The sequence below is a fragment of the Notechis scutatus genome, chromosome 3 (assembly GCF_049901735.1).
Source record: "Notechis scutatus isolate UNSWTSFEM ecotype Mainland chromosome 3, rNotScu1.2, whole genome shotgun sequence".
Lineage (NCBI taxonomy): Eukaryota > Metazoa > Chordata > Lepidosauria > Squamata > Elapidae > Notechis > Notechis scutatus.
In genome coordinates, this window is record NC_142011.1 from 188,542,409 (window position 1) to 188,560,262 (window position 17,854).

The 17,854-nt window shown below is 41.6% G+C and overlaps 1 protein-coding gene across 1 annotated transcript in view; it reads right to left on the reverse strand.

Annotated features, from left to right (window-relative positions):
• The window catches only part of ANGPT1 (angiopoietin 1), a 139,920-nt gene that overhangs the window by 51,473 nt on the left and 70,593 nt on the right, over positions 1-17,854 (reverse strand). The window contains exon 3 of the mRNA XM_087962087.1: positions 13,151-13,272. Within this exon, the coding sequence (XP_087818213.1) occupies positions 13,151-13,272 (122 nt within the window). The remainder of the gene's footprint in view (positions 1-13,150; positions 13,273-17,854) is intronic.

Sequence of the window (17,854 nt, forward strand, 5' to 3'; positions counted from 1 at the left end):
TCTGGCATTTTAAAAAAAGTTCCCCCCTATATTTTAGAAAACAAAGTTTACTAGCTCTGCTACTAGAGTTGTAGTAACAGAGGTGAGACCGGGGTACTTCAATCCAGAACATTTCCAAATTTCCAAACAGCAACACTGTGCTATATTAGCATACTCCAAACCCTCGCAACTGATTGGTCCGGACGGACAGTGACCTGATTGGTCGAAATCCCGGCCGTGATTGGAGTGTTAGGAATCTGCCGCGATTGGCTGTGCCGATCGCGGGAGATTCAAAGCGCTGCCATTGGCTGCCCAGCTGCGAACCAGCCCTATATGAAGGCTGCCGGGGCTTGTGTTCTTTAGACTGTTCTTATCCTAAATAAAGAGCTGAACTCACTAGAATGGTCTCACGTCTCCTTCGAACCGATCCACCCCAGACCTAACACTGGAAACGAGGATGGGATCGTGAGACAAGGAGACCACCCAGCACGTGGCGAGGTGGCAAGCAGCAGAAAGCAGCATGGCTGGCATCAACTCACCACCCGCACCCTTCAACCCCGCTACCGAGGACTGGGAATCCTATACTGATAGGTTCCAGATGTTCCTTGAGAGTAGCAATCTTAAAGATGCAAACGGCCACAAGAAACGAGCCGTGTTCCTCACACACTGCGGGCCTGCAGTGTTTAAGATGGCCAAAGCCTTGGCCAAACCAGAGGACGCCAAGACCATGGAATGGGCGATCTCGAGCCCCTGCTGTGTAGCCACTACGCCCCGTCGTGCCCATCCTCATCTGGCAGCACGACTTCTACAGGCGGGACCAGCACGAGGGTGAGGGGCTTGGCGACTTCATAGCGGCACTACGAGATTTGGGCGGCCTGTGCGAGTTCGCCGATCTGGACGAAGCCCTGCGAGACTGCGTCGTCCTGGGACTCCAAGATCCCATTCTCCAGAGCCGCATCATGGCGAAGGGCAACATCTCCCTCGCCGATGCCCTTACAGAGGTCGCCGCGGCTGAAGCGGCCAAGAAATCAGCGGCTCGGATGCGGCAATTGAGCATCACGCCACGACTAGCAACCGGCGAGGTGACGTCGAACCCAGAAAAGCGGCCCGAGATCGACCATCGAGACACAACCACACACCACGGTGACATTGACTCCTTCTCAGAGACCGAGGACGAGGAGGAGGAAATTCACTGCCTGCAAGCAGCACGAGGGCGACGGGAACCCGAGGTCATAAGTCAAGGTTCCAGTGCGCCGGCTGCGGAGGCGATCACCCCCGTTCGGACTGCCGTTTCCTCGATGCCATCTGCCGGCAGTGCGAGAAACGGGGCACATCGCCAAGGTGTGCAGAAATAAAAACACTACAGCCCGAGGCGACGAGATGGCAGCCCTCGACGGCGAGAGAACACCCCCACCAGACACCGAGATCACCAGACGGAGAGCTGCTGGAGCCAAGAGGGTCAGAACAGGCAGCTCAACGAAGCAAGACAAAGGGAGGAAACACACCAGACCGTCGTCATCGGCCATTCCTCCACAAGCGACGCCAGGAAGGTATACGTGACGGTGGGGATAGAAGACCAGCCATGTGACATGGAGATGGACTCCGGGTCCTTCCTCTCCATGGTCTCATGGTGCACCATCAAACGCCTGGCACCCACCATCCGCCGCCACGAACTCGAAGACCAAACGCTGACCCTCAAGGACTACCAGGGAAACCGCATCCCTGTAGTCGGAAGAGGCCATTTCAAAATCACCTTCAAGGGCCACACTGAAGTGCTACCCCTGACGATCGTCAACCGAGATCGACCGAGCCTATGGGACTGCAGTGGTTCGCACCCCTAGGCATCGAGGTAACCGGCATCCACCATGTCGAAGAGGCGGACTGGGAGCGGCACTCATGAAGGACTTCCAGGAAGTCTTCGATGACAGCCTAGGCAAGTACCGGGGTCCCCTATCTCCTTCAATATAGATCCGAGCATCGCACCAATCCGCCTTAAGCCCAGGCGAGTGCCATTTGCACTCAGGCCCAAGATCGATGAGCAGCTAGATAAGCTCATCACGCAAGGGGTACTGGAACCAATCGATCACGCCCGGTGGGAGACCTCCATAGTCACCCCCATCAAGCCAGATGGGTCCGTGAGAATTTGCGGGGACTATAAGGCCACCCTAAATCACGTGCTCCAACAAAGCGCATACCCGTCCCAGTAGTGCAGCACCTTCTGCACTCACTGGGGGAGGCTGGATTTTCGCGAAGCTCGACCTGGCGCAAGCCTACCAGCAACTGCCGGTCGACACCACAACTGCCGAGGCCCAGACCATCGTGACACACCGGGGGCTTTTGTTGCAACCGGCTCCATTCGGAGTCAGCGTGGCACCCGGGGTCTTCCAAAGCCTCATGGAAAGACTCCTCCAGGGCATAGAGGGGGTGGTGCCTTATTTTGACGATGTCTTGGTGGCCGCGGAAAACGAAAAACAACTAGAAGCCCGGTTGAGGGAGGTACTGAAGAAATTCAGAGACTCGGGACTCAAAGTCAAGAAAGGGAAGTGCCAGCTATGGGCTGAGAGGGTCGAATTTCTAGGGTACCTCCTAGACAAACAAGGGATCCACCCCACAGAAAAGAAACTGAGAGCCATAAGGGAAGCACGCGACCCAAAAACAGAACGGAACTACAGGCTTTCTTGGGACTGCTAAACTTTTACAATGTCTTCCTACCTCAAAAGGCGACCGTGGCGGAACCGTTGCATAGGCTGTTAGACAAAACAGCCACCTGGACCTGGGGAGCACGGGAGGAGAGCGCCTTCAAAAACACAAAGAAACTGCTAACATCTGACACGGTACTAATCCAGTACAGCGAAACCCTGCCACTAATGGTAACATGCGACGCATCGCCATTTGGGATCGGTGCCATACTCAGCCACCAGCTACCGGACGGGAGGGAAGCACCCATCGCCTTCTTGTCAAGGACACTTTCAAAGCCAGAGCGGAACTACAGCCAGCTCGACAAAGAGGCCCTAGCAGTCATTGCCGGCGTCAAGAAATTTCACGAATACCTTTACGGTAGGACTTTTACAATCATCACGGACCACAAACCGCTGCTAGGAATCCTGGCGGGCAACAGGGCCACACCGAACATTCTATCGCCAAGAATGACAAGGTGGTCCAAATTCCTAGCAGCATACAATTACCAGCTGATACACCGACCCGGCAAGGACATCGCCCATGCAGACGCCCTGAGCCGCTCACCCCTGCCCGAACTGGAAGACGACCCGGCACCCACAACAAAGGTACTGCAAATAGAGACAATATCTAACCCACTAGTGACTGCGCCAGACATTGCCAGAGAAACAAATAAAGACAAGCGGCTGGCGCAACTCCTGAGCTGGGTTGGAAAAGGGTGGCCGGAAGGGGACAAGGACGAACTATTCAGACCCTTCCGAAACAGACAAACTGAACTTTTTACCGAGAAGGGCTGTATACTGTGGGGGGACAGAGTGGTAATCCCGGAAACATTACAAGAAAGGGTACTGGGGATGCTACATGAGGGACACCCAGGGATGGTTAAGATGAAAAGTCTGGCCAGAAGCTACGCATGGTGGCCGGGAATGGATAAACAAATCGAAACCTGGGTAGCCAAATGAAAACAATGCCAAGAAGCCAGACCTAACCCTCCCGCCGCGCCAATCCAAGAGTGGGAAACGCCAAGAGGCCCGTGGTCTAGGATTCACATAGACTTCGCAGGGCCAACCAAGAGGCACATGTACCTTATCACAGTAGACACTTACTCCAACTGGCTGGAGGTAAGCACCATGAAGTCCACCACAACGAAGGCAGAAATAAAAAAACTGAGCAAACTTTTTGCCACGCATGGCCTGCCAGACGTAATAGTGTCGGACAATGGGCCCCAGTTCACCACGCTAGCGTTTGAACAATTTCTGGCAGGCCAAGGCATACGCCATGCATTAACCGCGCCAGCAAATCCGGCGAACGGACGGGCGGAACGCATGGTCCAATACACGAAGAAAGCCATACAGAAAATAGAAGCAGCCAACATACAGGACAAAATCAATAAAATGCTCCTCATTCAGCATATCACACCCAGCGCAACCACAAATAGAAGCCCGGCAGAACTAATGATGGGCAGGAAACTACGGTCAACACTGGACAGAATGCATCCCACATACAACCCTGACAAACCCCCGGGCTCCTCCAGCAAACACAGAAAATTTAACATAGGGGATGCAGTATACGCGAAAAACCTGTCGGGGGAACCACTCTGGATACCAGCAACGATCACCCAAATAACCGGTCCCTTATCGTACCGACTAGAGACAAGCAACGGGAAAAACTGGAAACGGCACATTAACCAACTAAGGTCAAGAATAGCCAACAACCATACACCCGAGCAAGAAACTAGAAGGGGGGGAAACGGCAAGCATTAAAGAAAGAACCGGAGGGACCTCTAGCGCAAGCTGAACACCCCCACCCAGAACAAATAAACCACAAATAAACCGGTCCTACTCACCAGTAAACGCAGGACCAGCAGAACAGGAAACCCCGGAATCTTCACCGGGAAGGAGCAGCCAAGCCAGCTCAACCAGCCCGGAAAGATCCGGCGGGAACAACGGTAGCGGCAGCTCAAGCAGCCCGGGTAGACCGGGAGGAGCCACCAAGAAAGGCCCAGCTCAACCTTCCAGGCGGTTCCATCCCTGGGAACCGGAGCAACAGAGAAGCCATCCAAACCGGTCGACGACCACACTAGAACTGAACCGCGCGCAGGTCTACTAGACAGGTACGAAGCCCGCCTACCTGCGCGACTTACATCACGACGCACCACCAGGCGAAACCAAGAGGGGAGGGTGTGCTATATTAGCATACTCCAAACCTCGCAACTGATTAGTCCGGATGGACAGCGACCTGATTGGTCGAAACCCGGCCGTGATTGGAGCGTTAGGAATCTGCCGCGATTGGCTGTGCCGATCGCGGAGATTCAAAGCGCTGCCATTGGCCACCCAGCCGCGAGCCAGCCCTATATGAAGCTGCCGCGGCTTGTGTTCTTTAGACTGTTCTTATCCTAAATAAAGAGCTGAACTCACTAGAATGGTCTCGCGTCTCCTTCAAACCGATCCACCCCAGATCTAACAGACACAGATCCCTACTTGTTTTTATTCTTATTTTTTCTTCTTTCTTTCATTGGTTCCAAATCTCTACCCTGCCATCTTCAGTGGGCAATTCCTGGTTTATGGTGATTTTAAAGGGAAGGGTGGTACAATCCCTGTTCATGGTTTTATTCCACTTGATAATATCTCAGATTAGTATTTTTTTTTAAAAAAAAACTAAAGTATTTCAAACCAAATTTATTAAACTTTTGTATGAGCCTCATTAAAAAAAATGGAGGGAATTTCAAATGAACAAGATCTGAAACTAGAATATCTGCAGGGGAAGGTGTTAAGTTCTGGGTGAAGAATGGAAGCTAGGCCAGAGTGATTTCTAATAGCTCTTTATTCAATACTGCCTGTGAGGCAATTGAAATTCCCTGGGCGACAGAGCTCCTTTTATAGGAAACTGATTAGCCAAACAACCAATCAAGATAAAGAGGACCAGAGGACCAGAATGAGAACTTCAACTGACAACTATGTATACTATATACAATATATAACAGAAAGGTGGTTCAAAAAATATCAAGACATCACACATAAAAAGAAAGGGACTTGTCTCTTACCAGCCTCATCCCCACTGGTACCCCTAGCATCCAAAAACCCAGTGAACAACACACTCCAGATCTATTTCTGGATATTCTCCACTGTCTGCTCCATTCTGCTGTTCTGCTTTGGCCATAACCTGACACTTAACAGTGCAATATGAATTACTTCCCATCTTGAAACTAATATCCAGGCAAAGAATAAAGATGACTAGAATGGCAATAGCCACATGGAAAATTAAAAGCAAAAGCAAAACAAAACACAACCTCTGCACACGTTTTGTTAAGATGACATTTGAAAAATGAAACCGCAAAATCTATGGAATCTATGGAAAATATGATATAAGATTTCATCTCTCTTCATATACGAGAACTATAGCCAACTCTTTTAGGGAATATTTTCTCTTTATCTACACACACACACACACACATATATTAGGGGTTGAAGGTATTTTAACTTAAGAAAAACTGATTTCACTAAAACGATTTAGTTTCTCTGTATAATGTCAGAAGAATGATAGCATCCTCAATGCTCTCCAAATGCAAGGTTATGTGAGGTACATAATGTCTTCAGAGACTATGGAAATGAAAAATGATTTGAAAGAGGTAATCAAAGTAAAATATGCAAAGGTTCTTCCAAAGAAAAAATTAGAAGTGACACCAACATCATATTTCACCCAACCAGCATTCTTTCCATAAAGCTAGCTTATGTATTTTCCAAAAAGGAACTTCCTTTAAAAATAAAATTCAAAGTAGTGCTTCGTAAAATTTAATTTTACAGTTTATTGTATTTTGATTTATTTATTTTTCCTTCTTTCCCTATAATATAGAGTGCTGAAAGATTTAATCTGATTTATTATTTTCATCTCTTTGTTAGCAGTAATTTCACATGTTTTGAGAACAATTACTTATAAATCTAATAACAGTGAAAAAAATCTGCACAAAAATGAATATTGTTTTATTATACAAATATGATGAAACACAGTGTTTTCTTTATTCCCACATCCGCTTCCTTCTTCATTGTTATCCATGAATGTGACACTTGCTTGTGTAATTAAATTTAATTTATACATTTTTGAGACTTTATTTAAGATTTCTTAAATCCCAAGATGGTAAAATTCACCAGGTATCAAATTAAGCTTAAGCTGTTTGAATGTCTTTAACATCTACTAAGGGATTAAGTTGAACATTCAAAAATAATGATTACAAAATGAGGTTGCCTGGTTTTTGTCTCCACCACTGCTAAGAGTAAAGATGTCATCTACTCAACACTTGCAAGGCCTTGCATGGTTTCATTGCAAGGAGCTATTTTGAGAGGATTCATTGATGATCTTTCAATCTTGCTTTCTTCAGAGACATTCAAAGGACCAGTCTGATATTTCATGGAAACATCTCTAGTCACCCATGATTCATACTTGAACTTTATGGGATTTTGTTTGCTTACTGAACATTGCTATTTTGGTTTATCAACTACTTTATTATTTATGTTTGTCTGGAAGTTTGCAAGGGAGACAAGAAGGAGCAAGGGCCAGTAAACATCTCTTTGAACAAAGTCTGCTTTTTCTACTGATGTCAGGTGAGATAGGGAACCTGCGACATTGGTGAGAGAGAAGACCTTAGCATATAAGAATAGCTGAGATAGGCAAATTAGGAGCTGAAACTTTATTTCTAAATAAATGGATGGCTAAGATGTTTCTTCCTCTCAAAAAATACCCTTTCCTGTATAAATCCATGTTTATTTTCTGCCCTGCTTGCCTGTTTACTGAATAAAGCTGCAAAAGATAAGGTCTTCCTTGTTCCTGTAGTTAGAGAACCATAACTGAGCCAAGTATTGGAAAAGGAATTGCAGCTGGGAGACTAGGAAGGAAAGTTCATAAACTCCATGAGTAAACTGGGAATTATTCTCTAGTGCAGATCTGACATAAGTTGGAGAAGAATATAGCTATATGAATAGTACTTTTAAGATGAGTGCTATGAGATTCATCTTGAATTTGGGCTTAAGTCCAGTAAACATCAGCTTTATTTCTAGTCACCTGATCTCATCATCACAGAAGTGACGGAGAACGAAAAAGCCTTCATAATATGGCTCCAGGCTTTCACTGTTGGCTATGGTGATGCCTTTCCAGCAGTTGCCCAACATCTGCACAAAAACTTGAGGTCATAAAAACCTTCCCCATGCCAACTTTCCATTTGGCCCTGGTTGGAGATTTAAGTAGTAAAATCTTCCTGTTCTGGTTAGGAAGTTGCAAGTATCTCTCATCTGCTGGTCGCTCTTTTGCATCTGTGTGCCAAAAATAATGTTATATCCACACACTAACCAGCCAGAGATCTATGTGTTATTTAAGATTTAATTTTAGATCTCCTCATTCTGCACTTATTCACACACATCTCAAGGCTCCTCTTATTGTTTTTCTTTTGGAGAACAGTTCTGTGGCAAAATGCCTTAAACACGGGTCATTTAACTGAATCTGGGGATATAATAGCATCCACATGTTGTTTGTTCATTGACTATCGTAGACTTTCAGTGTATGTTTATAGGTGTATATATAGAGAAAGAGCAAAAGAGAGCACAGAATCCACAAATCTTCTAAAGATACTGGATGTAATTTTTTAAGAAAAAAATATTGCAATGATACTAGAAAAACATACTTTGAACACTTTAACGGATGCAGATTGTAAAATCCTACTAAAGGAATATATTAACAGCTGTCAGCTTCATATAGCACAAAGATATAGTAATAATGAGGGGAAAGGGGTTTGATCTCCCTTTTGTTCAGTTATAATATGGCTTTATCTTACAAATTTACAGATTTAATATTCTGCTTTATACAGAAATATAGATTCCTATGTTATTGGAAAAATGAAAACCATATAGAAACTGAAAGAGAGATGCTCATGTCAGAAACCAGTGTAATTATCAAGACCACAGTGTAATACCTAACAGTAGTTATGAATGAACCACTAATAAAACCACTAATTTTATATCTCCTTATTCAATCATATGGCAATAGTTTTCTCCTTAAACTCAAATTGTTCAACATTGAATATCCTGGACTGACTATCTATATGAATAAGATCAAAGACAGCATTCTGTTCCGTTCCATTCCATTCCATTCTATTGCCTCCATAATTGTAAGATCAGTTTAAAGGTCCAAGTAGTGGCTAAATATTTTATGGTAAATACAAATCTAGCTACATAGCAGAAGCTTATAAGTCCAACGGGCCAATTTAGCATTGATTTTTAAAGCACATCGTTAACTTTCTATTTTTATGTCATATTATGACTGGATTCATTCAGCCCAGTATCATGGTTTATCCAGCCATGGTTTATCAAATAAATCATAATTGAATATGTTCATGCCACATACTAAAACAAAGCTGAACAAGATATAATGGGAAGTTGTTTGAATCAAACCTGTAAGTTTACAGGTTTGAAAAATGGCAATGTATTTAAAAATGGCAATGTATTCATTGAGTAGCTTTCCAACAGAATGTCTTGCTTTATAATGTACTGTGGATTGATATAATAAGTATGGCAGAGATTTGTGAATGGGAGTAGTGTTTACTTTTTAAACAACATCCAGCATATAATGTCTCCCATTTTCCACAATATTTTAACATGAAAGATATTTAAGGAAGGAGGCAGTACATTAAACTTACATGCTTCAAATGTCTTCTGCCAATTTTTAATACCACTTTTTTATTCATCCTAAGCATTCTTTCATCCTGATTATTTGAAGGATAGCCCTTCCTAATCAGATTTTAGTTTAGTTTTGTTTTATTTGATGATGTTCTTGATGATCTCTAGTGTTTCAAAATGTGAAGCAAAAAAGAGGAAGTCCAGACTTAGATTTTTGTCTGTTTTGGAGAGGTTTTTTTTTTTTTTTTTTTTTACAATTCCTAAACTATATTGTAAGGTTTACACTATGGCTTTTGAAGAGTTTCCACTTCAAAAATAGGAAGAAAAATGCCATTAATTTTTAACCATTCTAATTAAAAAGGATACATCAAAAGAAAAAGAATACACAGATAATGGGGAATGGGGCAGTATACAGGGTTGAGTTGGTCAGATCTTGGCCATGCCGAAGCTACTTAGACATCTCTCCATTGGCTAAGAGTTTTGAGATACTAACAATATGCTCTAATCAGGACTAGGACCTCGTCAAAACGTTGCCAAGATAATCTCAATCTTACACGGGAAAAGACCCGAACATGCCAAGACCTGCATACCTGTACCCATGAAAATCTACGAAAACAAATATATATTCATTCCATATATATATAATGGAATATATATGCATGGAATATATATACATGGAATATATATGCATGGAATATATATACATGGAATATATATACATGGAATATATATACATGGAATATATATACATGGAATATATATACATGGAATATATATACATGGAATATATATACATGGAATATATATACATGGAATATATATACATGGAATATATATACATGGAATATATATACATGGAATATATATACATGGAATATATATACATGGAATATATATACATGGAATATATATACATGGATTATATATACATGGAATATATATACATGGAATATATATACATGGAATATATATACATGGAATATATATACATGGAATATATATATATATATATATATATATATATATATATATATATATATATATATATATATATATATATATCTTTGGTTATTCGGGTTTTCTCCGCGTAAGATTGGAAGTATCTAGGCAACGTTTCGATGAAGTCTCATTCATCATCTTCAGGCTTCTGTCTTCTGCTCTGTGCTTCTCAGAGTGATGTGAGCTTGCAGCTGCTTCTTCCTTTTAACTGCTAGTGGGGGGTGACTTGATTGGGTGGGGGCTTGGCTGTGTTCTGATTGGGTGGGGGTGTTCTCATTGGTTGGGGCTTTGGCTGTGTTCTGATTGGTTGGGGGTTGGCCATGTTCTGATTGGCTGGAGGTGTGTTCTGTTCAGGTGGGGGCTTGGTTGTGCTCAGGTTGGTCTTAGTTACTGGGGATTTGAGCTGGTGAGCTGTGATCTTGCTGTTTGGCTTCGAGTTCGTGGTCGTGCTGCATCTTCATGGTGGGGTCAGTTCGCTTCATGTATGGCTCAGAGGGTTGGAAGTGGGTAGTGATGCAGCTGCAGTGTGGCTTCTGGTCTGTGGTCGTGTCTCATCTTCTGTGTGGGTGTGAGTCTGCTTTTTACGTGGAAGTGTGGTGGTGGCATCTTGTGTGGCCCTCGTGGGTGTGGGTCTGGTGTCATTCATCATGTTAGGTACTGCCTGTTCATGAGGGCGGGTTTCCAAATGGCTGGTAAGCGGAGGTGTCATCTCTTTTATTCATGCTGTGTGGGCGTTTTTCTATCTCTATGGCTTCTCTGATTATTCTGTTGTTGAAGTGTTCGGTTTTGGCGATAGTTCTGGTATTTTTAAAGTCAATCTCATGTCCTGTGGCTTTGAGGTGTTGGACCAGGGAAGAGGTCGGTTCTTCTTTTTGATTGAGTTCTTACGTTCTTCAACGCGTGCACTTATTCTTCTGTTAGTTTGTCCAATGTATGTGGTAGGTCAGGCGGTGCAAGGGATTTCAGTATACTCCTTGGTTTTCTAACTCGATTTTGTCTTTAGGGTTTCTTAGGATGGTGGATATTTTTCTGTTTGTGCAGAATGCTGTTTTAATGTTGTGTTTTTGGAGGATCTTGCTGATTTTGTCTGTAGTGCCTTTTATATATGGGAGGAGGGCTTTGCCATTCTCTTGTTCTCTGTCTTGGATTTTGGTTGGGGTTTCTTTTTGGATTAGGTGGGTAATCTTCTTTCTTTGGAATCCATTGGCTGTTAGTACGTTGGTGAGAGTGTTTAGTTCGGTTTTTAGGTGTTGTTCATCAGCTAAGCATTTTGTTCTGGAGATGAGTGTCTCAGCTACGGAATTGATCTGTGCTGGGTGGTGGTGTGAGAGTGCGTGTAGATAGTGGTTTGTATGTGTTTTCTTCTGGTAGATGGTGTGTCCTAGGGAGCCATTGGGTTTTTTGTATACCAAGACATCTAGGAAGGGAAGTTGATTGTTAGCTTCTGTTTCCATGGTGAATTGTATTTTGGGGTGTAGGCTGTTGAGGTGTGTGAGGAAGTTGTTCAGTTTTTCTTTCCGTGTGGCCAGATTATGAAGGTGTCATCTACGTATCTGAGCCAGAGTTTGGGTTTGTGATCATATTTTTCTAGAGCTTGTGTTTCAAAGTGTTCCATGTAGAGGTTTGCGATGACAGGTGAGAGGGTCACACCCCCACTAGCAGTTAAAAGGAAGAAGCAGCTGCAAGCTCACATCACTCTGAGAAGCACAGAGCAGAAGACAGAAGCCTGAAGATGATGAATGAGACTTCATCGAAACGTTGCCTAGATACTTCCAATCTTACGCGGGAGAAAACCCGAATAACCAAAGATCCACATACAAATACCCCAGAACCTCAGAAAACCACACACACACACACACACACACACACACACACACACACACACACACACATATATATATATATATATATATATATATTCACACAAACTGTGGGAATTATACAATCACCACCCCAATGCTTCACCTTTCAAAGATACCTTATTCTGGATACATGGAATATATTCCTTGGAGTCACCCCACTTCCACAAAGCACCGGTGCATGTTCTGTATGTATCTACTTTAGGTAAGCAGAACAAAATTCTGTGGCTATTTTGCTCCCCCATTTAGAATGACCCTTTTTGGAGATGCTTCATTCAAATCTTGATAGAAACAAGGTGCCCTTTTGAACATATATGTATCCCTACCTCTTATTAAAGTACAGTAATACACTTTTGTCTGGACTGCATCGTTTCTCATGATAAATTTCATTCATTCATTCATTCTTCATTCATTCAGTTTGGAGGGTTCCCATCTCCTTAATGACTCTGGGCAGTCTACAGTTAAAAGAAAGAAGTATACGTATATATAAAGAAACAGAACTGCCCAGAAAGCTAATTCAATATCACAAAAATCATAGGGACCCCACAGTCACCCTATCTCAAAGCCTGGGAGAACCAGCAGGTTTTGGATAGTTTTCAGAATGCCATTCAGTGGAAGCAAAATGGCTTTGTGGGGTTGACAACTCACATAGCCAAATGCTTCTCCAAATAGAGAAATTCCAAAGAGAAAGAAAATTATAATGTCATGGAAATATTCTCTTCGCTCTTAACTTTTGGTGGTAGTCAAAAGTAGAACATGTCTGTCCCAATACTTGTTCTGGATGAGATACTCTTGCAGGTGCAAAAAGAACTCTAGAAATATTTAGATTTATTGTTTCTAGTAGAATGTAAATAATGGGAGAAACTTTTGTAGAAAAACCAGCATGTTCTGGAAGCAAACATCTCACTTTGGGGATTGTAGTGAAGACTATAAGAGTGAAACATTCAAAGATCATGCTATTCATTTTATACTCGCCTGTTTTTCTCATGAATTTTCAAGATTTCATGGGTCTGTTGGAGCAATTGTTTCTCCAGCTTGTAAGTAGATAAGGAATTTTCCAACAGTTGGATTTCAAGCCGGGATGTTTGATTAAGAACCTGAAGAAGGCAAACAACAACAACAACAACAAAAAAAGAACTTGCAATAAATTAAGGCCACACAATGAATCATTATTGGTACAAGTAGGAAAAAGCAAATTAATGTTAAAATGACCTCACTGAAAACAGACACAGATCCAAAGCAATCTGATTCATAACTATCAACTTCATCAATATATCCAATGCACCTTATATAGATATCTCATTAATATATCTTATTTAGTAACAACAGAAAGTAGTACAGGGTTTTTAGCGTTCATTTTCAAACTGCACTTTCAGATCTGAGAAGCTTGCCAAGCTGAATTCAGTTTTTAAACAAAGGAAACAATTTCTAATATATTATTATCCTGTGGTATCCCCTTTGCTATATTTGGTCTTTACAACATTTTCATCATCTTAGATAGTATATATCTCTATAAGAGAAGTCTGCATTCCTCTGTCTATTTCTTTAATATCAGCTGCTTCCATACTCAATACGACTTTGTTATATATTGAACAAAACACGATTCCTAGATGATAGGAACAAAAAATAGCTACATCGACACAACAAAAGGCTTTCCTATATACAACAAGAGAACAAAAAAGAAGAAATCATGTATCTGAGAATTCATGGAAGCATTTACTTTTAAGCAATTTATATCCATCTTTCCTACATTCCACAAGTTTTGTTTCTAAAAATTTGGTTCACACAGGAAGATAATTTTCATCAAGATTAAATATAATTTAAGCATAAGTTTTATATTCAACTGTTCCAATGATGAAATCAATTTTGAGGAGTCTAAATAAGTAAAATTATATGCCTGATGGTTACTTGTCTAAAAATGGTTAATGGTTAATACATACTTCTAGTATGACTACTTAGCATATTTACCCAACCTCATATGAATGAAAAGCAGTAGCAAAGTAAATCAATATTAGTTTTTCTTAAGAAATGAAGGCTATATTATACAGTGATTGTCACTGTATGAACATACCTTACACTTTATTTCCTCATATATAGCTTGTCCTAGCCTTTTCTACAGAGGTGGTATTCAGCAGGTCCTGACTAGTTCTGGAGAACCAACAGTGGAAATTTTGAGTAGTTCGGAGAACCGGTAAATACCACCTCTGACTGGCCCCGCCCCATCTATTCTCTGCCTCTCGAGTCCCAGATGATTGGCTGGGTCTTCTTTTGTTGCCCTGCAATGAAGCTAGAAAGCAGGTTAGTGGGGTGGGGAGAAAATGGGGATTTTACAGTATCCTTCCCCTGGAGGGAATGGAGATTTTACAGTATCCTTCCCCTGCCATGCCCACCAAACGATGCCCACCAAGCCATGCCACGCCCACCAAGCCATGCCCACAGAACTGGCAGCACAAACATTTGAATCCCACCACTGCTTTTCTATCTTGGACCTAAAATATGGTGAAATATATTTGTCTTTGCTTATAATGTAAATAGCTTTACATGTAGCCTGCAACCGTGTCCAATTTGCACAGAAAGTCTTTTAATACATGAATGAAGGCAAATATGCATGTCCCATGATAATGTTGCAGGATCCAATTTGCGTTGGTCACCGGGACCAGAGGTTTAGTCTTCTGAGCTTTCGGATTCATGCTAGAGCCCATCCTCAGGGAACTCCTCTCTAGCAAAATGTGTGGTTTGGGTTATTCTATCTGTGGTATTTATGTGGTGCCCAGTTGGTTGTGGCTTATTATTGATTGATTGGGGTATTGATGGCCAGTTATCCTTGGCTCCTAAGTACCTGATAAGCTGATGGTAAAGCAGCATTCCTGTTGATTGACAAGGGGCCTATTTCATAGGCTTCAATCATTTCCCTGGCTGTCTTTGTACCTGCATGGCCAACAATCTTAGTAGCTGTAAAATTGAATGTATCTCCTTGTTCTTTGTAATGTGAGGCTACCAATGAATTCAGGTCTCCTTGTCTGACTGCTCACTTGTGTTCTTGCAGTCTGGTGGTTAGCTTCCTCCCTATCTGTCTTTCACAGTCACAAGGGCAATCCATGCCGGGAGTTCTGGTAGATTTCATTATAATTATTTACCACCTCCAGGTGATCTTTACAATGCATGATTTGTCCTCTGGTTCTGGTGACCGACCCAAATTGGGCTTTTTTATATAGTTCACTGTCAGATCTTGTCACACAACACGAAAACATTGAGAAGAAAAGTTGAAGCACTAGTATGATTTTTTTTATCTCTTGCACAATTTAGTCTTCATTGTTACTTTAAAAAAAAAACTTAAAGAGAACAATATCTATGTTTTATGTCTTGAACATGTCCAGTATTTTCTTCATAGGGTGAGAAAGTGCTGTAGAAAGCCATTAAACTAAAATCCTGCTTTCCCAATGAGTACTGAGACTGTGGGATTGCAAAAGGAAAACTGGGAACTATACCCCTGGCAAGTAATATAAAACATAGGATAGACTCAAGCCACATTGGGTGAATTTTGAAATGCTTGATTCCTTTTAATACAGTGTAAACCTATAATGTGTAGTCTCTATTCTTCATTATGATATAAATACAAAAATGCAAGTTTTTTGTTCCAAAGATTTCCTTTTTTAATATCCCATTACTTATAAGGTAAGTCTATTTCACGTGAATTTTTTTATTGGACCTTCTCTGGAAAACAAAAGAAGCTGTGAGTTTGAACAAGGCTTGTCATCATCATCTGTAGCTGGACTGATTTTTTCCCCTTGGGTAACTGATCTTGGTTATTCCATATGTTGATATATATTTAAGTAACAATTATGGAAAGGATATTGCATATATAGTTCAAGGTTGAAGACTGATTGGGTGTGACACACTTGGTGTGCATAATTGCCCATGTAATGATCAGAGATATGAATGTATTTGTTTAAGGCAGACAGTCTAAAATAGAACAACTGTTAGATAACATGTGCTCAAAACTGTAAAGAGAAGAGAAGAGAAGAGTAAGGAATTATGAATTGTGAACTGGTAGATAAAATCAAAGGACAAACAATGATAAAAGGATGCCCAATGAGTTTGGATCAATGGACTGTTTCAGAGTTTGAAATGCTGATACTAAGGAGTTATCTCTCTCTTTCCTTCTGAAACTAGTCCTGTTTCTGATGGGTTCCCAGCACATCCTGGAATTAACCAGATGTTGTCTGGGCTTCTTAACCTTTTATGTAGCAGTGAGTCAATTACAGTCTGGAAAAGCAGCAAAATTGAGCTTTCTTTGATATTACAGCCAACCCACATCTAGGAGATGAATAATGGCTATATTGGAATATAGGATTTAAATGACCTTCAATTAGACTGATCTTACATCTTTGCTTCAGCTTTCAGTCCCTTCCATTCTTTTGTATTGTTATCACACTGCAATAGCACAGAATTTGTAAAAAGTAACAAAAACTGCTTCAAAATAACCTTAATTTGCTTGAATTTATAAGTTCATAAGTATCCTTCAACGTATATGGGGTGTTTCTGGTGCACATTTATATTTTATTAAGAAAATATTAAGTCAATTTTGATGTGATCAAATGCTGGTTCATCAAGACTATGGATATTGCTTTATCAGCATCCAGAGAAAAGCCTCTGCATCATTAAATTATAGTGCTACATCTATGAATACATATTTTTTGTGCTGTTATTTCTTGCCATCTGATTTATAAGTTTACTTCTGATGGCTCCTTATCTTAAAAACATAGTAAGCCCTTTAAAAAGATGATTCATTGGAAAGTAAGACATATTTTCTCCACCACCCACTTACATATTAGTTTTAGACATTTTCCTGTTAAGCAGAATTATGGGCCAATTGAAAACAGACTGACCAAACCCACAGAACAATGCAATAAAGCCACTCATCCTTATGAAGTAGGAGTATAGCATTTTCCTGTCGATGCTAGCTTTTCTAGCACATAAAAAATGGAAAGAATTTTGATCAGTTGGTTGATAACATCAGTGAGAATAACTTCTCAGTTGACTTCAAGCAAATACAGGCCAAGTATTGAACACCCATCAATGTATAAATATATCCATGGAATTAGTTATAAAGATGACTCAATATAAAGTAAGGAGATCTACCCAGCTAGGAGAGAGTCAATGACTTGTGTAGACCAAATATAGACAACCACTAGGACTTTATTTACTCTGATATTTCTACTTTTCAGTAAACACTCAAAAAGTTTATATTTTAATCAAAAATTGACTATCGATCATGCCCCCATCGGAGCCTGAATCTGTGGGGGAAAACGAGCTGGAACCTGAGCTGAAAGAGTTTGAAGGGGCAGCTTCATTGTCTTTGGAAGAAAATAGGGAAGACCAAGGCCTTTCAAGTTTAGGACAGTTTGTAGACAGGGAGGAACAGGGGCAGATGAACATGAGAGACAGAGCTCAGGTGAGGAGCAAGGACCACCCCCTTCTGATCCAAGAGCTCAGAGAGTGGAGAGAAGGTGTGAATAGCCCAGACTGAACAGGTTACATGAGGGAAGAGTGCCCCACCCATCTTCACAAGGTACACCTGGGAAATAAGACTTAAGGAGACGCTGTGCAAAGGGGAATTTTTCAGGAACAAATGCTGAGTTCCTGAAGTGTCGAGTGCCAATGTTTGAACTTTCCAAG